The following is a 21685-nucleotide window of genomic DNA, read 5'->3' on the forward strand; positions in this document are numbered from 1 at the left end:
TCCAGTGCCGCACCAAGTTTCCATAGTTCCCATCTGCTCACCCAGGCGATTAAATATCAGGAAGAGTTGAACGCAAAGGGTGATTTCTGGTGAATTTAACCAACCATAAGGCAAATAAACACAGTTTCTTCGAAGTTGGCATGGTAAAATCTCAATTTGCAGACAATAAAAGTAAAAGATATGAATGTTTGCTATTTGCGGGGCCCACAGAAACCAATATGTTTTCATTGTCTGTCCGGTTTGTCGCTCGATTTATCTGTCATGTTGACTTTCCCCGAGTGACGTCAGTTGAGACCACAAACAGCACCACATCATCGAAACAATTATAAATGGAGTGAGAGCAGAAATCGTCCTTGTGCCCTTTGTTTAATGGGTCGAGCTTAAAAGGACGATTTTCGTGCGCGTGCCGAGAAACTCAAGGAAAATGCGGGAGACTTGAGAAGATTTTGCCTTTATTCTGCTTCTACACATAATTATGAAATAAATATTAGCTTAAACCAAATTGACTAAAATGTTATGCTCTATTAACTCTTATGATCTACTTATAAGTAATGGGTTTCGGTTTAAGATGCTCGGGCATGTTTACACACCATTGCGAGTGGCTATATACACGGATGAATGGGAATTTAAATGGCCTTAACAGATAGTTAGGAGTGGAAAGAAATGCATTTTAGATTTCCTGCTAAATGGCCATGAGTCACGCATAAATAAAATCAGTCTATGAAATAGAATAAAACTATGAGAGCATCTAAAATGAGCTTGTAAATGGACTGAAACCTAGGCGCTCAAGGGTGTCACAAAAACCTCAGTTAAATTTAAAGTTGATTGTTATGTAAGTTGTACAGAAAAGTTAAATATTTTTTTGTGTAAAAGTATTTTCAGGTAAGTAAGTTGTTTGTAAAGCTTTGTACTAATGATAATTAATTGCCATAAATTGTATAAAAAATAATGTACCTAAAATCAACCAAAGGATCCATTTCTGTGACACCTATTCTAGAGATAAAGTCAAGGAGATTCCAGGTCATCCTTTCCTTAGTAATGATTTAAAGACATACAAATGCCAAATTAGATCATGCTTTACCTTAACTACAGATTGCTGCTCAGCATATATAAATAGGTTTGAAATTCGTAGCGTAGACTTGGCATACTTACAACTAGGGACTTACATTTGGCTTTCTCTATGCCTGGTACAACTATCGAACTTATTGTCTAAGCCTCTGGTGCATTCACAGGATGACCCCCTCCAATTGCCCTTAAAGGAACTCCGCGTCGCTGAAGGACGTGGGTCCGTGGATCGCGAACGAGGACCGCTTGCGGGTGGTGTGGGCCAGCTATCATACCTCCGACATGGCAGGAACGGTCACCACCTTGGTGGGCCTTTCGCAGATGACCACGCGGGCATTGGTCTTATTGGTGGACCTGCGGGAAACAGTCAACGAGGTGGTCAGGGTCCTCATCGAGTCGCAACTGTTGTGCAGCCGACGCCCCACTGTATGGCAGCGGTTCTGCTGCGAGTTGTTGCGGTACGACTTGCAGCAGCAGGTGAACCACTTGAAGGGCGGAAAGCGACTGGAAAAAAGTCAACAATAAAATACATTTATCAGAAAATGTATTTAACAAAAAAGGAAGCTAGCTTGAGCAAGCCGAAGCTGCTTTTCAAAACTATACCAGTTTTTTTTTAGCAATATCTAAGGAAGTATTCTTCCAAATTTGGAATAGCATACATCGTTGAATTCCCAATAAAATTTCAAGTCCGATGGCATTCACACCTAAAATTATTGAAATCTGGCCATTTTTCGCAAAAAATGATGATGTTACCCCTTACCAAAAATTCGAAAATTGGCCAAAAATCATTTTTTTTCAATCGCCAAAAAGTTTTAGGTCTCGTTAAACTTGGTCATAAGCTGCTCAAAACAGTGTTTGGTTCCGCTGTAAGTTAGTATTTGGCCTTATCACAACCGAAAAACCACAACAAATATATTGTTTTTCACCAAAATTGCTAACTAATCTTTTCCAAATTGGTTTTTATCGTTATGCACATTTTATTACAACTTACCTTAATGTGCGAAAAACCTGCGACGAGAAGAGACAGTAGATCAGCGGATTGGCCGCCGAATTCAGAGGAGCCAAACTTTGGATAAAAGTGGCAATGGCAATGTTCGTCTGCGAGTGCGGAATCTGGCCAAAAACTTGCAGCAGATCGAAGATGATGTAGGGCGACCAGCAGATGATAAAGACAAACACTATGGTAAGTGTCATCTTGACCGTTTTGACCTTGGCTCTGGGAATGATGCCTCTGGAACTGGCCCTTCTCGCTGGTGCTGCTCCAAAGCCAGCACGTTCTGTAAAAAATTTTAACAAATTATTTGTATGAGCTTTTTGGGATTATGTAGAAAAAATCTTACCAGTGGGCACGAATATGGATCCCTTGGCCCAAATGGTTTTCACGATGATCGCATAGCAGGCGGAGATGATCAGCGCGGGAAATGCAAAGAGAGTGGCTGAAACCAGGCTCATGTAAACCTGCCAGGCAATCGGTGAGCCCAACTCGATCCAACACTGCGGATGACCCTGGATGAGCTTCTCTTCGTACAACACCAGGATTGGTAGAGAAAACAAGGCAGAGATGAGCCAAGCACCTGCAACCAAATGACGCGCTCGTTTCCCTATGGATAAAAGAAATGCATTACTATTTAAGATAAACTTCTTTTAAAGAGAATCTTTTGTTGTTGCTTATAACTCGGACTTAGTAAGAAGACAACACTGCCAAACTCAATGCTTTAAAATGCAGCAAGTCTAATCCAAAGAAACCACAAACAGCGCTTTGGCTAACAACATTTGGCAATTAGAAAACTTTTCACCCGACGACTTAACTTACACGACTTTGAGAAGTTCATCGGGTGTGTGATGGCGTCGTATCTGTCGATGCTCATGGCCACCAGCACGTAGGTGGAGGAGTATGTGACGCACACCTGCGAGAAGCGGATGACCTTGCAGGCCAGGTTGCCCGCCCGCCACGAAATCGTGATGCGCCAAATGATGTCGGTCAGCACGTTGAGCAGTCCCACGCAAAGATCTGCAAATAATAGACAGGCAGCTGTAAACCAGAAGAGGAAAACCAGAAGCTAATCCCCAAACTCACCTGCCAAAGCCAACTGCTTGATGAAGTAATTCATCCGCGACTTGCGATTCTTGTTGATAAACATCACGAATAAAACCGCCGAGTTTCCCAAAACGATTACGGTGAACAGGATCCAGAGCACCGCAAACTGCTCGGTCTGCAAGAAAGGAAAGGAGCAGAGTTCGGTCACATTTCATTAAACGACTATCAAATTCATTGTCAACAAAGTGTTAAGGACGGAAATCACGCATAAAACTCAATTTAATTCTCCCCAAGCACACACACACACAATCATGTTGTTTATGGCCCTTTAAATAGCCATAAAAATGATAGAGCTACGAGTTCTGGGTGGAGGGAGTGGCGGGCAGGATGTGCCAGCGGAAGTTTGCTCCTTCCAGTTCAGTACTAACAAGACTAGGACAACACACCCACCTACACACAAACACACACACACAAGCATGATGGAAGGCAGACAGCCAACGCTATTCCAGCAGGAAATTGCTGCCAAGATGAAGGACCTGCACTTTGGAAAATGTATTTATTATACTTATAAAAATAGATTTACTACCTGTAATAAGTATGCATATGTTATCTTCTTATAAGTTGTAAAAGACTATAATCTTTTATTATGGTCTAGTTCATTAGGAAATATCTTAGAGTGAAAATTTGACAGTAAGTAGTTGGTTGTGTCTGTTTAATGAAAAAATATTCATCGAACAATCACAGGATGCTAATAAAACGGAAAATGTAATATATGCTAATATGGCTCAAGAACTCAACACCTTCAATATTTTTGAGCAAATTTAATTTGGTCCCAGCGCGCCACCCAGAACCCTCTTCTATTGAAGGTAAGTTTGAATTATGGCCTCGGGTCCTGCAGTCTGACGCCAACAACGACGTTGATGTGGACTTGCTTAAGGGCAAGCAGAGTAAACTTGTCCCGAAAAAAGCGAAAATCTTGACAGTCTTCGTCCTTGGCGCTGCGCTCAGACTGAAGACGCCCTACCTTATGCTACAACTTTTTGCCGCCCACACTTGCAGTATTCACTTTTTCGTTGTTTTTTTTTTCTCGGCCTAAGTGCGAGGTGTATATATATAGAATGTATATATGTGGGGGAGACGCAGATATATCTTGTTCCGGCGACTTTTTGGCGCTGGGAGGGTTAGACCATTTCGCTGTCTGCCAGTCCATCATGTTGTGCAAATTGGCGCATAAATCAACAAATGAGCAAACGGCTATTTTTACTCATTTTTCGTTCATCCTGTCTGCCCTGTTTTTCATTATTCGCCGGTGTCGCATTTATTAAACGTTAAATGCGGCTGCCTTCATTTGTTGGCACTAAACACTTTCTTAATTTTTCTTTGCTTTTGGCTCGAATGTCTTACCAGAAAGTGAGCTGGCGAGTTCTCTTAAAGCCTTTATCGGCTTGATGTCCTGCGGTGTTTGTGTTCGGCAGCTCAAGTGCAATTTTCCAGCATGACTTTCGGAAAATTATACTCGCGCTTGATGTGAAGTCAAGGCAGTCGGAACTTTTTACGCGTAGCAAAACTTTTTCCCATTTGATGTTGGCTCAGCTCCTATTTTTATTAGACACAATTTCTGGGTGGAATTTTTCGCACGTTTTGTGATTTTTAGGCGAGAAGTGGGGGCAAATATTTAACTTAACAGATTCATATATTTTGCATTCAAAGGAAGTCAAATCGTTTTCATTTCCGATTTAAGTTGGAAAGAATTGGGGTTTTAAGTGTGGCCTTTAAATTTTTGGTTGTATGAGATCAAATGTTCAGATGGGAGCACTTATATATAAATTAAATTTGTAAAAATCGAACGAATTGTAGCGGAAAAAGTTAAAGCAAATACTTTCCGCAGCATATTGACGGATATATAAAATTAAACAAGTAATAAATGTCGGCACTCTTTTTACGCAAAATAACTTTTGTCAGATTTTAGACAGATTTGGACTTTTATTATGCCCCATGCTGTGGGCGCTATAAAAATGTAATAAATGGCACATTGTAAGCCTTTTTTAATGATCGACCATTTCTGGTTGCCCTTTTTTGCTTTGCTCACTTTCCCACCATTTATGTGTGTTTGTGTGTGTTGCGTGCCCTTTTTTGGCAAGTCATTATGTCCTTTTCAATTTGGCTTTTCACCTCGAGGAAATTGCTTTTTTGCTCGGAGAACATTAAAAGTGCGAAATTTAATTTCAGCCAGTGGAGAAGAGCTGAGCGTGCAAGCCAAAGGCAAGAGATACAGGATAAGACCGCAGAAAAGCAAGTGAGGCGGTTTGAACCCGCCAGAGCAACCGTAAATCCTCATTAAAAGGCAATTTTTGCCGAGCACCTGTTGCACATCGAGCCACGGAGCAACTTCATCTGCCGCAAACTATTATGTCTGATTATTAAGTGGGACAGCCATAACAATAGCAGCCACTTGGCACTCGAGAGCCACGCGCTCCGAAGTGGTGGCATCCGTTTTACTTAACCCTTGGCCCCCCTTCTTCCCCATTCCTTAACCCCCATGCCCCCGTGACTTTAAGTGCACTTTGCGCGGCTTTGGCGCTCGTGGCTTTAATCCCACTAAATCGCTCGTGCTGACAAATTTCAACCGCTGCCTGCGGATCGTAAAATGCAGCAACAAAGACAAATGGGTGGCCACAAACAAAGGCAATGGGAAATTAATTTCGCTTTGCAAGTAAAGGAGCCTTTACCCGTCCTTCTTCGTTGTTGCAGTTGCGGCAGTTGTAGCAGCCAACGGCAGCTGCGCTTATAAATCAGTCTGCGAGGCTAAGTTAGCGGCAGACCCCGCGGAAAAGTATGTTTTTCAAACAGCATTTAACTCCGAGTTGGCTAAGAAATACACTTAAAAGGAAATTAGTATATTGAAAAACATTTTATCTTTCTTTTAGCTGGGTATTCAAAGGGAATTATCTTTAGTAACTTTGAAAAGCCCAGTTAATATTGAATAAAGCCAAGATAATCACTATCCCGATTTTATAGGATACTTTGGAGGCCGTCATACTTTTTCCATAAGCTTAATCAACTTTTATTTTGCCAGCTCATATTTAAAAAGCATCTGAGCTCGGGACGCGGAGCACATGGCACTCGGCCACCATTGTTGGCTTGTTGTTTCTTTGTTGGCTTAAGTTTTTATGTATGAAGTTCCATCTGTGTTTTCGATTGTGTGTGTTTGTATGGATGTGGTATCGTGTTAGTCTGCGTGAATGTGTTTTGTTTGGATGCTTGTTTGTTTTCCCTTCTTTCGCACTTTTCAGGGCATTCATTAATAGCGATTACATTGTGCTTGAGTGCTCGGGCTTCGTAGAAGTTGCATAAAGTAAAATTAAATTTCGCATTACGTATACGCAGCGTGCTGAGCCGGCAAATGGTCAGATAATAAGCATTAGGAGAAACTTTCTCAACAAGGTCAACGAACTCTGCCAGGACGAAGCATATTGTCCTCACTCGGCGATAAAAATTCATATATTTATATATATATGTATACATACGGAGCAGAGAAGGACACTTGAGCTGTGAGGATATGAAAGCGTATTATTTTGGCATAAAAACATGCATTTGGGTCAAGCCGAGCACATCAATCATGGTTTTTATAGTGGTTCGTGTGGCTTTTTAGCCGCAATGGTTAGCCGTTTCATGAACTGTCCGATAACCAAAGCCACCAAAGTCGCTCGGAGAACGTCGAAGGACTGCTCTTTAATTCGCCTAATGGCCAAACATTTTGTCATCAGCTGGCTTAAATCATTCCCCCTTGGCCGTGCATATTTGGCGTTGATGTTGACACAAATTGAAATTAATAAAAGCCCGGCATTACGGGCCAAAACGAGCTGTGCGTACACGTTGTTGACACACTGTTGAGTGGAAATTCGGGTGCGTAGAAGTGGAAATATGAAAAATGACCAACGATTTGCCAACATAATTGTGGTCGGTTATGGAAACGTGAGGCGGAGGGCTAATAAAGACCAACTGGCCGACGTAATGGATGTTTAACTGGTTACAGAACTTATCCTCAAGTATCGGGTGGCCGGATCGATTAAAGCCAAATATATATTACCATGGCTAATGAGAGATTAGTAGAATGTGTCTTAGCAAACTTCTCCTCCCTGGCAACTGACCTACTAAATGCGTCGATAAATTCTTGGGAAAAAACAAAAAAGAGCCCTGAGGCCAAACCTCAAATTGTTTCGCTAGTGACTCGTAAATTTTGGGGTCAACAAAACACATTAATCACACGAGTCGAACATAAATTCAGCTAGTTGGTCCAAAGATGGCAATAAAAGAAGCATATAGATAGGCCAGCGGACTGTTGTTGCACTGCAAATGTGTCCAGTATATAAATAAATTAAAAGACAAAACATAAATATGAGTTGAAATGAACTGATGTTTAGATAACCTCGGCAAGGGAAAATTGGGTGTAGGTCAAAAATAACAGCCAAAGGAAGACAGCCAGCTCTGATGACCAGACAGAGAGAAAACAAAGGCAAGGTTATGTTACACTGAGAAAAAATTAAGAAAAAAGTATATCTTAACAACTTACAAATATATTTAAATTATACATATGTTGACTGTAAAATGTAACAAGTTGTTATTTTAAAGTTGTGAAATGACTAAATATATACCTTTACACCTCATGAATATACCTTTTGAAAATTTGTTTGTTGTGTAAATTGTTGCCAAGAGGCAAACAGACAAACAGGCTAACAATAAATACAAGCACGCGCCTCGAACTATGCAAAACAAATTACACCCTGCCCCTGGGCAAGAAATGGGATGTGGAGAATCTGCTGCGGTTGGCGGAAGTTATGGCATACTTGCCAGTGTATGTGTGTTTGCATGTTTGTGTGGGTACCGGGCAATTTGCATAAACAACATAGGCATTTGTGATACGTAGCAAAAGTCAAGTCAGGCATAAATTTGAATATTTTTCCCAGCCATTTACCGCTTGAGTTGGGTTTCCCTTGGGGTCGGCGATAATTAACACATAAGCAGCAGACACATGTCCTGCCATTCCCCTCAATCAGTCTCCTTGTATCCTTGTCGGCTATCGCCATCGTCTGCCAAACGAACTGAGGGACAGGGCATTAAGTAGCCATGCCAAATCGTTTTATTTGTGTGGTCAGCATATAAGTTGACAGGCAACTGGGCGTCGAAAGTGAAGTCAGATTTTAACTAGACGCCGCCTGTCAGTCACTAAGTAAGCAGTTTGATATGCGCCCGCAGACAACTTGATTTGGGTATTGTCATACATTGTTCATTGTCTGGCCAGCTCACGGTGAATTATTATTGCCTTAGGTTTGCTTATATATTTATGGACCTCCCCACAATAGTTGCATTAGTTGCAACTCAGCACAACATACAAAATCTGATAAAGAATATAATATAAAAATAGTTGTTGTTATATTTTTGTTAAAAGAAATAAAACAATTTTAAATATTTTCTAAATTATCTACCTTTGCCCAATTAAATGAAGACGTTCAAATTAACAGTCCACTTTTAATTTAGTAAAAAACTTTTACAGTGCTAAAAACTTTTCAAGCAGCAGAACAACTCACCTAATGCCCATAGACATCATTAGAAGCCTGTTGTCGAACTTCGGCAAAACTTCCTTGAACTGCAAAATGGCGACCCGTAAAGACTAAGCAAAATAGAAACTTTCAACTACAAAGTTGGGACCAACATTTGCTTAAAGTAAGCCAAACGCACGGAACCAGAAGACAAACTGAAGTGTAAGTAAGTAAGTGATGATGTATCGGCTTTATCTCCAACTTTGGCTACTCCAAATACCATTTACCCCCTTCCTCCGCAAGAATTCGACGAATTTAATTAACTTTCATTTACCAAACGACAGCTGCACCTAGCGATTAACAAAAAGACAAGCGCCGAGGGCCCAGAAAGAGCGGTAAGACCTATCGAAAGCTAAGTAAACTTTTTCTTAATTTAAAATTCCACAACTGGCACTTGTCAAAGGAGCGACGAGGAGTGGAGTAGGGGAAGGAGAAGCTGGAGTCCTTCTGAAGGATGCCAGGCAGCCGGAAATGCAGCAGCTCCACAAGGAAGCAGATCGGACAAGTTGGCAAAGTCCGATGGTCGGTTGGTCGGATGGTCGGATGGTCGACTGTCTGACGCGAAAGGCAACTTGCTGGCAGGCAGTCAAGTGGTCCGCAGTCCGAAGTCCGCAGGACTCAGGACTTTCAACCAACAACAAGTCGCCAGAGTTGTTATTTCTGATTTTGTTGCCTCTGCAGTTTACTGATTTTTCCCCTTTGTGTTGTTTTTCCGCTTTTTTCACACTGTCGAGAGCGAGAAAACGTACATTCTATTTGCTTTAGCCGCACTTGGCGGCTGCCTTTGATTCCATTTAAAGCAAGACCTGATTTCGCCGGCTTCTCGTCCTTCCCGAGGTGCCAAGTCAAGTAATTTTGTGTGTAAATGAAAAGTGTTGCCATGTTATGTTATGCAAATTGCTGCTGTTGTTGCTGCTGAGGGATTTGCACAGAAAGTTTGCGAGAAAGGGTTAGGATATCTGTGTGTCCGGGCCCTTTTACCAGCTTGTGTAACTTATTCGCCGGGTGAACCACACACAATTTATGTTATTTGTTAAGCAATTAAATCTAATTTAAGTGTAATTGTGTTGAAGCGGAAGATTTTGGGTACATAAATATAATGTTTTCAGTAAAACATCTGCTTTGAAAACTGAAATAACTCATAACGTTACTTAGAAAATTGAAACTAAATAAACAATCAAGCCAATTAAATAATTTCAATAGATACTTTTGATTAAGAGAAGTGTTTTACTGTAAAATGTGAATGAAATGTAACATTAAATGTCTTTGTCTGAATTTATATGTATGTGTGTGTGTGTGTGTGAGCTAGCATTATAAAGTGCTTTGTGTCACAGGCAAAAATGCATGGCGTATACGTGATGTGCAAGCCAAATGCAGGCACGCACTTAATCATTTATGCACACACACACATACACAGTGGTTGGTAATGTGACTGTATTTGTGTGTGTCACATTTGACATTGCTCACGTAGAAAACGGCTGCAGGACGCGACTTTTACACGCCTTGGCAGAGTCCTGCTTTTAAGTTTCTTTGAGATCTGCTTTAGTGGAAATTGCAAATGCCATTTAAGCGAATTATGTGACAAATATGAAAAGAAAGTAACCGATTAGCTGGTTGATATATTGGTTAGCCAAGAAAAATATATATTTATTTAAATATCATTAAGAAACCTTGCACTCTACCCATTTACTATGCAACAGATAAAGTCTTAAACAAGCATTTCTTGTAACGGAAAATCAAGCGATAAACAAGAATTCAAAGAGATGCAAATATAGATCTTAATTAAGTTTGTAAACGGGTTGCAACCGATAAAGCAGACGGAATATTACACGTTGTAAACACACGGAAGCTGTATGGCGTCTCTCGACATCGACATCGTTCGAACTGCGAATGACAGAGCCAATCGGAAAGTGTCGAGAGGGAAAGAGGATGTTTGTGCCAATTTCGTCGAAATTGCGTAAATGACGTGGCCCATCGACTGCACCGCCAACCACACCCCCTCCCCCCAATACACCTTCCCACCGAATTCAAGGTGTCTTGCCACTTTGAAGCTTTTTTGGCATGTACTTCCCGTCCTTTGATGTGGCGTTTTCTTTTTCAGTCGCCCTCGCGATGGCGAAAAAAATTGTGTTTTTCTATAGGTGTGTCTGCCTGCCGTCTGATGCATGCAACCCCTCGCTTAAGTATATTTTAAGCAAAAACCTTAGCAAATTCTTGGAATTGTTTAAGTGAATTTCAACTGAAACTTGATTTTATGAGGGGGAACGTTGTCATGTTTTGTTTAGCCCTGATCAGGTAAATTCAGTGCTCTCCAAATAACGAGGTCAGTTCGTAAAGGTCTTCGTTTATTCAATGTCTGTGTTGGCTTTTTTGATTATACAAGTCATCCTTAAGAATCTCAGACTGTACACTTGGATAAAAATGAATACTTAAGTAATTATAAATATTTTTCTTCTGGAAGAATTTATAAGCTTACATTTTAAATGAGTGTTTTTCTATATTACTATTATTATTATTTCCGGCTTGTATTACACTTTTCTCTGTTTATGAACTCTTACTTAAGCCATTTAATTTAATTTCATTTAAAGCGCCACACAATTCATTGCATACTTTGGTGCGCTGCAAGAAGTTGACCTACTTGTACTTGCCAGGCTATGTAAAGAGCTCAGTCTCAGCCGGGGGATTTCCCACCTCTCGTTCTACTCTCCCGTTCCATTTTTCCACCACTTTCTTCGTGCTGACACTTTTTCTGACGCTGACGCACTTTAAGTATTTACTGAGCATAATTTCGCTGTTGGTTTGTCGCCTTTTGCATTTTCTCATTAAGCGCATTTCGCGCACTTGCACAAAAGCAGCTGGCGAATAGAGCTGAAGATGAATGTTCTCCGCTCCGGGGGATTTCCCTTCATCCCCTTCCCCTTTCCCCTTTCCCCTTTTCCCCGCGCTGCATGCAGCTTAGTGTCGTAGAACTCCAAACATTCTACTGCAATTATCTGGCCTGGGGGTCATCGGGTCCCTTAGGCGCGGATTTCAGCGCTTTTACGATTTGCATAATTTACAAAATCGTCTTTTTTTTCCAGCTCCTATTTTTACAGTATTTTAAGTGCCACCCTTCCAGCTCTTTTTTTTTTTTTTTTTTTTGATAAGTCCTTGCCGAAATGCAGTCGTGTGTTCCGAATTACTTCCCCTGCTTTTTTGGGGTTGCCGCCTTGTGTTGCTCATACGCAGTGTGGCCACCGAGCGGCAGGAGCGGTAGCAGAATGGCTGTAATTGACTTGGGCTATGTAGAATTTATTGTGTGCACTAGCTCCTACTGCTTATGCATGCAAATTGTAATGATGCGAAAATGTAGTTTGCGGGCTTTTCCCAGCTCTTTTCCCAGCCATTTTCCATTCGTATTCGGGGATAGCTGGTGAGTGTTGCCGCTTTTTTTGAACCATGTTGTGTTGCGGGCTGTCGACTGAAGTGAGTGGCATCTGCTTATGAAAATTAAATTAAATTTTTTTGTCGAGTGTGCGGAAAGTGATACTCGCAGCAGACAACCACGCCCCATTGTTCTGGCTCTTATCTTTGCAGCTTATTGTTGCACAAAATGTCGCTTGATGTCAGTCATTAAATTTACTTCCGGAGAATGATTATTACGTTTGGGGTGGGACAATGGGAGGAATGGCACAAGGATATGTGTGCACTTATCTGTTATGATAAATGCGGGTGTGCTTATGTGACCTGTCTCTGTCCGTTGTTTTTATAATCATTTTTTGGTAGAATGTTGTTTTCCTAGGAAAACAATTTCCCTAGCATAACAGATACATATACAGATTGTACTCAATAAATCAAGTTATTATCAGACGATTTGGGGTGTTAAGCCATATTTTACCAGAACGTGGTCGTTATTTTCTTAATTATGTGAAAAGTTATTGTCCTAATTAGCCAAATTATATTTTATTTTATGTTAATCTTCTAGAATAACTTATTAATTTGGAAACAGTGAAAAAACTGTTTCGTAATTAGTTTTGGTTGACTTGGTTTGTGTTAAAAAGGTCTTACATATTATGAGCTTTATTATTATTAGTGCCGGATAGATTTATTGTAGCTCTACTGTATCCATTATCCAGCATACATTTGTCAGCAGCTCGCAATCTGGAGCAGGAATGGCCCTGGGCTTTTGTTTGCGACTCGCTGATTGCAGAAGCACTCGTATTTGGAAGTCAAGGAAAAGGAAAACAAACAGCAGCTTGAAATCGATGCCGGCGGGTGGGAGAACCAGATGAAGCTCCCCAAAAACCGCCTCAGCTCAGCGGGGAAAACAAATCAATTAGACGATAAAAAGGGAAATAGCAGCGAGTACCTAAGCAAAAACTCACATGTGGATGGGTTTCCCTTCTCTTGTTTATTTCGATTTCTGTGATGGAGATGGCGATGGAGATGGCGATCTCCCATGACGACGCCCACTTAATGGTTATCAGTTGGTGGAATGCTATTAACGCCATGTTGATTTATTGCAATTTAATTTGGTTTCAATTTGGGGTTTTCGTATCAGCAGCAAGTATTTTATTTCACAAATTATGTGCAGACACGACTGGGGCGTGGCTTTGGATTTGGCCAGACTTGGGCGGCTAGCCTTTGGTTATTTATAGCGGTTAGCTCTCCCAAGAGCACAGCCCCAAAGATTGATTGCTTATGGACAGTAAAAAGGTTTTCCTGGCCCCCAAAAGGAAGTTTACATTTTTATTTGATTTTTACGGTTCGTGAAAAACGTGAGGAATTCCCCATAATAAAAACTTCCAAACAGTTTTGAGTGCTTCCCCCAAAGCGAAGCCTTTGGTTTTTCTATTATTACCAGCTCTTTGCTTCCCCTTTGGCGTATTTGCAGGAATATATAGCTCATATGCAGATGCTTTTTCGCAAAGGAAAGCCTTGGTAAGAGTTTATTGATTTGCTGTTTAATGTTTGGCTATAAAAGTCAAATCTTGGTGGGCTGAGAAGGGTGTAAAAAGTTTCTAAGAAGTCTCCCCCTTTAATTGTTGCGCCGAGTTCAAAGTTCGAGCGTGACAAATAAACCAACAATTAACTTGAACACTCATTAAGTCAACTCCCCATCCATCCATCCGTCCATCCATCCTGCCTTCACCCTCGTTTTGTTCTTGAAAATATTTGTGAAATTAACACTTTCATTGTTTCGCATAAGTTTATAGCCTGACGAGCTGGCTCAAATTCTTTGAGACTTTGGAGCCGAGCAGGCAAATTATATCAATTAGTTGGCTGAATATGCTTATTGATTTTGCTGGTCAAGTGACACTTTGGGGAGTTTGAACAGCGTTTTGGGGGTTACCATAAAATTAAAAGAGGGTTCACTGAACCCTAGATTGAACCGAAGAACTGAACTATTTGCTTCTAAAGGAACTCGGTGTCGCTGAACGCTTTATAAGTTGCCAGAAACCAGCGAAGCTGAAATGTCAACAAACCTGTTCTGCGGCCTCATTGCGGTTAGATTAAAGTGGCGGAAGTGCATTGACATTCAATGCCAAGTGAAATACAATTCCCATATTTTATCGAGAGCAAACAGAAGACAGGAAATGGCTCACTGAGAAAAACGAGGCAAGCGTAATTATAATACCATAAAATTTAAGTTAAATAGGGAATAAGTAACTAGTAGTATAAATTAATCATATTAAAATATTTCACTGTATGCAAAAAAATTTAATAGAACTTAGGATTTTCCTTAGTTCCTCAAGTAACCTTGCCTTTTCCATTTCCCGATTTTCTTTCTCTGCATCTGTCACTGGCTATTCTCGCTGGCAACAAATCCTTATAAATCGCTATGACACATCCAACTAACAGGCGACGTGCCAGATAAAACTCTTGTCAAAACTTGTTTTATGGGCTGGGCCCAAGGATTCGAAGGAGGCGCTCGGCAAACGGCAGAAGTCATCAAGGACCTGCGGCCATCGTGGTTGCCTTAATAAAATTGACGTTGGATGTTGGAGCGACAACAGTGGTCAGCAAAGCTGGCCAATGGGCAGATAATGTTGTTAACTCATTTTTAGCCAAGTAAGCGCCGCTCGGTCCCCATGGTCACATTTGAGGCCAGCTCGTTGGCCACTCAAGCACTTGACGGCCTTGTGGGCATTTTGTTTTGTCAACAGAGTGTAATTAAGCCCGGCCACGCGTGTCATCCGCCTGGAATTATGCTTTAATTTGCATTAAAGCTCGGCGAGTGTAATTACACCTCAACTTCGAGCCAGAAAGCAGTTCGCACATATGTTTATTTACTGGCTGGAGGGCTGGGCAAACACTTGAAGCCGGCTACCATAAACAAGCAGCTCAGCTGAGCTCCAGTCCTTGGGTAAATTTATTTTCGCAAGCCGCTTAGTGCTGTAATTTTCCCCACTGCCCAACGCACTCGACAAAGGCAAATTAAATTGCTAAAAAAGCGGGAAAGTGGTAAAAACGCTTTGCGGTAAATGGGGGGAATCACACTTGACGCCCAGTCAGTCAGTTAATGACGCCGCTTTGTGGCCACTAAGTGTTTAACCTTCGAGAATCAGGACCAGGTCTGAAATTGTGAACCCAGACGCAGACAAGGACATGTGTCCCATATTTTACATGCGTCAAGTCTCGCCGTTCGCCGTTCTGCTCCCTGCACATGCTTAATTTTCCTTGGCAAATAAGCTTAAGATACATTTTTACGCTAGATTAATGAGTTCTCGGAATCGACGCGTTTTAGCGAAATAATATTTGCCAAGGCAAAGGAAATTGCGGTGGGTGCGAAAATTTCGCTTGCAGGCAAGCCTTTTACAACATCAGACGGTGTGCATAAAATTAAAGCCTTTAATCAGCGTAAAAGGAAAGTTTTGATATTCAACCGTAAGTTACTTGTTACCTAAATGTCCTATGGCATTTTCATTATTTTTGAAATACTTTGTGTTCTTTGTAAGCATAATTTTATTAGTAAAACTATATAATGACTCATTCTTGCTAAAAGGTTAAATTATCCCAATTATTTGCACCCACTCTTCATTTGAAGGCCAATTCAGCGCTGTTATTATATTGGCAGCTGTTTGACTTCTATCGCCATGCAAACAGGCAGTGTTTTTCTTTTTTCAAATATTTGCTCTGTCACCCTAGAAAATGCCAATTAATTTTGGCCTTTGATGGTCACATTAGCCAGCTCACCAGGGTCACCATTGTTGTAGCTAAATTGTGTAATATTAATATATGCGTTATAACAACCGGCCACATGAGGTCCGGGCTAAAATTAGATGAAGTGGTTCTGGGAAAATCTGGACGAGGACGTGGGTGGATGCCTTGAAGTGGCGGGAGTCTCATTAGAGCATATGTAATTATGGAGTCGTAAGCTGGGACGCGAAGTGTGAAGGATAAGCCAAGGACCCTTCGCAGATGTAATATTTTCCTGCCACGCGTGCGGGTCGCCCTCAATGGCCAAACAAAATGTGCGGCTGCATAATATGCTATCGTTTCCTCCGGCTAACAAACAAACATAAATGGCACCATGTAGTCGATTCAGTGAGGGAAAGTCGGTCGCTTCAAGTCGGAAAATTCGTTCGATTCCGTTTATTTGCGTCGTCTAATGCCCCCAGATCCGCTCTCTCGTTTATTGGACAGCATTGCGCAGTTGGCCATGGTCAACAGTGTGACATTGGCCAACCTCCCAACCTCTCAACCTCCCAACCTGCCAACTCCCAATGCAGTTGTAATTGGCATATCTGTGCCAAGCGGTCTTAGTGTCCGAGCCCTTAACTTTAAGGTGAGACATCAACAAGGATGCCGAATTCAGTTAGCAACTTAAACATGATTTAATAGTGTTAACAGGGGATTTCGTGGCATTTCGAGAATGGAAAAAGCAATCACAATTGTGCCACGGATGACCGCTGGTCAGGCCAAATCCCTAACTAAGCCATTTGAATTGCAAATCATATGAGACCCCTTTTCGCCCGGGGTTCCCGCCACCCACATACACATTCGGCATTAAGGAAAATATTGCCAGTTCAGCGACCTTTTTATGCCAACATTTTGCCAGCGCTTTTATCTCCTTTTTTCGGACGCCTTCTGTGTGACAGATTACCGAAAGCAACTTTCGTTTTGAAGTCTATCAGACCCATGTAAAATATTTTCTATTTATTTTTCATTTACTGAGAGTTGTTAAAAGGTTAAGGGGGTATAACGAGATAGTATCCCAAACTGTTTGTTTTTTCAATTTATATTTCAGGATTCAATTAATTATAATGTATTTCGTCAGTGTTGTGATGGATTAAAAAAATATATAAGAGCAGTAAATAAATTTTGTGACTCCATTAAAAAGTTATTTACTAAAAACTAAAACCGAGTATAAAGTTTTAGTGTTCATAAATGTGCCTGCTGGCAGCTCAATACGTAATCAAATGTGTTTTGACAAGCTAGAGAAAACGGGAATATAATATTTTTATTGCCAGACCCAACTATGCAAACAACAAATCAATAAGACTTAGCCGGGCTGAGATTATTGTTACATCGCCATCTCTTGACACGGCTCTTTGTCAACCGAAATGCCATATGGTGTTGGGGTTGCAGAATCCCTGCCTGCGTTCTTGTCTCCGCTTTCTGTGGTCCTGGAAAGGACTCATTTAAATAAGCCCGAATTTATGGCACGCACATACGCACGAAACACTCTTTGAGTGATTGGCGCGTTTAAACTTGGCTCACAGGCTGCTTGGCTGATGTTCTCCGGTTCTCTGGCTGGAAATTGGCTCGGTCGAGGGCTACTTCCGTTCCAACAATGGTGTGATTTATACGATGGGCCGAATGGAAATTTCATTACATTCATGGCGTGCTTTTTATGGCAGCCTGAGGAACGAGAGAGAAACGAACGAACGGAAGTTTAGTTTAATCGAAGTTGTTGTCACGATCTGCGGGGCCGCCTGATTGATTGCCCCTCATTGATAAGGAATGTCTTCACCCATCCTCCGAAAATATGCAAATCATTTACCCCTGGGCGAAGACTTTTGCCTCCTCTCGGATTTTCTTAATTTCCAGCTACCAAATGATATTTGGCGTTTTATTGTTTGTCGCTGATGCTTGACTGGTTTGCCAGCTTGAAATGAAGTTTGCTCAGTTCGTTGCTTTTGCCTTGCGAAAAGGGAAAAATTGTCGCAAATTGAAAATTGTACCGTCTAACAACAAGCAAGCGCCGGCAGCTGTGACTTTGTGACCCTTTCCTCGCAGTTATCCATTGTTTGATTTCGGCAAAGAACTACAGCAAGTGTTCTGTTGTTGCTTCTTCCCAAGAGGTAGATCTTAACTTAGAGAAAAATTTAATCAATAGAAAAAAATGTCAGCATTTTTTAGACAAAACAAAACCCACTGAAATCCTATATAATAAGAAGTTTTTTTTTTTAGTTTTTTGTTTTATTTTTCAACAAGGAGATACAAAGTTAAAATGCTCTATCGTTTTTTTTTGCAGTGAGTCGGTTAAAATTGAGTTCTACCTGCGCAGCTGTGTCTTTCAAACACAATAAATAAATTTAATAAATGGCCAATATTCTTCTTGTTTTTCGCACCTACCTCAAAAAGTATATCGAATCGAAATTGTTTATTTATAGTTGCATAGGAAGTAAACTACCTCAAAGTGTGAAAATATACATTTCCTAGAAAAGTTGCAGAGTTTCTAAGAACACAATCCGTTTGTTGTAAGGAAAATTTCTTGAATATTTTACAGGGTGGAACAACAGCCAGGGTTGAATTCAAATTCATAAATCACATGTGAATAAGAAATGTTCTACAAATTGCCACTTATTGTGGCACTGTTCAAATGTTGGAAATCGCAGGCTACAGCTGCGTCTTTCGATTTCAATAAATAAATTAGTTGGCATACGAGTATTATCTGTGTTTGTCTGTTGCCGGCACCCACCTCATAAAAGTAGAACGAGTTTAAATTGTCAAACTCGCCGGGGTCGCCGGATGGCGATGTGGAGTTGCCGCCCGCCTCTAAGTCGTGACTTGGCGCCGCTGTCGTCTGGACCATTGTGGCCGAGGCGGTTGTTGTTGTTGCCAGCGTTGTTGGCGCCAGCATCACGTGTGATATCGCAGGTGTGAAATATGTCAGATTAACTGCCGCCACGTAGCTGGGCGGCCAGGTACCGCCCACCGCCGCCTGGGTGCCATTGAACGTCCTTTCCGTCGTGGATGAGGTGGCCACGCCCACCGCCGACGATTCGGAGGAGGCGGAGGCGAGCGTGTAGTAGAGCGAGCTATCGAATAGCCTTAAGTGTAGCATGATTGCGCCTCAGTCTGCCATTATCCTGGAATGGGTAAATTAACAGCGAAAATTAAAAGAGTGCTTAAAAGTATATATCTTGAAATATATGACCTGGGCCCGCAGGCCCTGTGCGAATGCTTAAAAACCCATAAATCCCGAATGAAAAGCTGCGTAATAAATGCTTTAAGCACTTTCTCCGCCAGAATGCAGAAATACTTGCTTCAGTTAACATGGCTTTTGTGTGTAAATTTCGGTACGCAGCAGGTGCGGGATTGTTGGCCTGTTATTAATATCGCGCATACGCCGGGGGTGACATGCGCTTGTACGCTTCTTAATGGCTGGCATTCTGATTCCTTCGAAATTAGTTATGGTTATTGTACTACTTTTATTGTCACCCCTTAGATAAGCAAACACTCGTGAGCACTCCATTAGGAAAATAATAATTATTTAATTAAATACAATTACTTTTAAATAAATTCAAATTATACTATGTATTAAATTGTGTTTCCTTTAATTTAACTGAAAGCCTTTATCTGTATTCAGTGACTCGGAATAATTTATGACGCCAGCGGGAGCTGTACGTGTTCCTTATTGAATGGGGGAACCAAGGACACGATTTGACCCTTTGGACAGGAACTCGAACAATTAGCACCCAACAATAGACATTTAAGCCACAAGTGGAAGTGTCACGTCGACGTTGGCAAACAAAGGAGCTGCTGAACTTTGATGTGGCCCTCGGAAATTTATGCATGCATATGTGCCCCAGACTGGGATCCATCTCCCCACCTGTCCAGATTTCAACGAACTCTTGGCTGCAACTTTAAATTGATTAGCCGCAACTTTGTGGGAGGCCCTCGAACGACGTGCCCGAAATTCGCAAATAAATTCTCCTGTAAAATGCGAAAAACTTTTGTTCGACCCAGCCAGGTATTTGGCCCACTAATGCGAGCACGCAACTATTTGGCCAATGATTTATATTAAAAACACCCGTCTGAGTCGCATGTTTTCTCTTCTGACACATTCAATTTGGTCGAACGCAGCTGCTCAGCGGGATAGTTGCCACATTCTAGGTGAAAGAGGGGGGAAGAGGGAGGAAAAGTGGGAGGGGGTTGAAAAGTGAGAGGAGTAGGAGGATGAGCGGCACCACATGTCGTCGCTTCGGCTTTTTGTAAATTTATCATTAGCGTCAGAGCGTGTTGTAATTTTTCAACTCATTTCTCTTGGGTGTTGATGCCCGAACAAATTTGCACAATTAAGTATGATATTAAAGTTCTCACATCAAATTTGAAAAGAAATTAAGGTTCGACATTTAATAGTGGGAATCTATTTTAAAAGCTCAAACAGCCTATCTACTACTTCTTCCCTTCTTGTTTCTCGCAAAAATACCTTACTTGCTTGTAACAACAATTATGAATTTGAGCGACTGGAAAAATTGATTCTTTGAAAACCCGTTGATGGCCAGCGGAAAGCCCCTAAGCTCCGTCTTTTGTGTTCAATATTTACATATGCAAATAGCTCAAGGAGCTTTGAAGTATTTCGACTAGCGAAGCAACTCATTTCAGCTTTGCATAAGTTCGCCTTGGCTTTAAAGTTTTTTGGCCGCTGTTAATGCGCATTTAATTTGCATGCAAAATAACCAGGGAATTGTCTAGTCAGTAGGACACCTCACTCTAGTCCTAAATCTGAATTATTCGCATTATGTTTGCCTTAACCTTGGCGAAGAGGTAGAGAGCAGTAGCCGAGTTTGATTGACATATTTTGAGTAAGCTGTCAGTTGAGCCAACACTTTTCTTGGCGCCAGAGTCGACTTAAAATACTGCCACTGGCATCTTTTGTCGGAATTGGCGCTAAAGCCGTCGAGCTGCATTCAATTTGATTGTTAAAGTCAGAGAAGCGTTCAAGAGGATTGCGATATAACGACATCGAGTTGATCAACAACGAAGCCGTATTAAGAGTTACTAAGAAAAGTGAGCAGCTGAAAAGGGCCACTCACTTTTTTATTAACGATTTATTTGGCAATGTATTTATGGGATTTAAGCGAAGAAATATTTTTACATCATTATACAACAAAAAAATTATTCGATAAGAACCGATTATGCTTTCTAACTACAAGCAAAAGTGTTTTTCCTCTAAAGGTCACACTATTTTCTAATTTCATTCATAGGAAAAGCGACTTTTGCCTTTTTATTTCTCGACTTTTCATACTGGATAATAATGATGGACTTGCCTTTATGTAAGAAGTGCCACACCAGGCATCTCTTTCCTGCCCAACTGTTCAGCAAAGGACCTGTTGTAACCTTAAGGTATTACAAACGGAAGCCCGTCTTTCGACCAAGAGCCCAGGAACCGAATTCTGTTCCGGACAACAGCGAAAGAGTCACTATCGAGGAAACCCGTGACAAGCTGATGCGCATTTTACGCCGCTTCGACAAGGTGGACACCATAATCGAGGAGTCCCGCAGGAGGATTAATCCCTTTCAACCCGTTGTTGAAGTACCGGTTTCCTACGAGGATATCGAGATCAACATGCGGGAGGGCATCGTTGGATGGTCAGACTACGAATGCGAGGACAGCGATGATTTCCTGGATCTCTAAAAACGATGTGGAAGCTCCAAATCAAGAAAAACTATATGTATTTCGTGCTTAAAGCCCAAAAAACCCCAAAATGACAGCTTGTTTAATGAATAAGTAAAATGTCTTAATATTAAGCCTTAAACGTTGCAGCTC

At 41.3% G+C, this 21685-nt stretch overlaps 2 protein-coding genes across 2 annotated transcripts in view; one reads left to right on the forward strand and one right to left on the reverse strand.

Moving 5' to 3' along the window:
* Positions 1 to 481: 481 nt before the first annotated feature.
* Positions 482 to 21685, reverse strand: part of LOC108096022 (cardioacceleratory peptide receptor) — a 32598-nt gene continuing 11394 nt past the window's right edge. Inside the window, exons 2-7 of the mRNA XM_017197371.1 lie at positions 18611 to 19001; positions 3143 to 3278; positions 2879 to 3076; positions 2406 to 2666; positions 2057 to 2342; positions 482 to 1569 (exon numbers count right to left, since the gene is read on the reverse strand). Coding sequence (XP_017052860.1) covers positions 1335 to 1569; positions 2057 to 2342; positions 2406 to 2666; positions 2879 to 3076; positions 3143 to 3278; positions 18611 to 18976 — 1482 coding nt within the window. The 5' untranslated portion in view covers positions 18977 to 19001 and the 3' untranslated portion in view covers positions 482 to 1334. The remainder of the gene's footprint in view (positions 1570 to 2056; positions 2343 to 2405; positions 2667 to 2878; positions 3077 to 3142; positions 3279 to 18610; positions 19002 to 21685) is intronic.
* Positions 21128 to 21668, forward strand: LOC108096023. Its single transcript, XM_017197372.1, has one exon. The coding sequence runs from the start codon at positions 21173 to 21175 to the stop codon at positions 21551 to 21553; it is 381 nt and encodes a 126-aa protein (XP_017052861.1). The 5' UTR covers positions 21128 to 21172; the 3' UTR covers positions 21554 to 21668.

This window comes from Drosophila ficusphila, unplaced genomic scaffold (genome assembly GCF_018152265.1).
Source record: "Drosophila ficusphila isolate 14025-0441.05 unplaced genomic scaffold, ASM1815226v1 contig_791, whole genome shotgun sequence".
NCBI classification, from domain to species: domain Eukaryota; kingdom Metazoa; phylum Arthropoda; class Insecta; order Diptera; family Drosophilidae; genus Drosophila; species Drosophila ficusphila.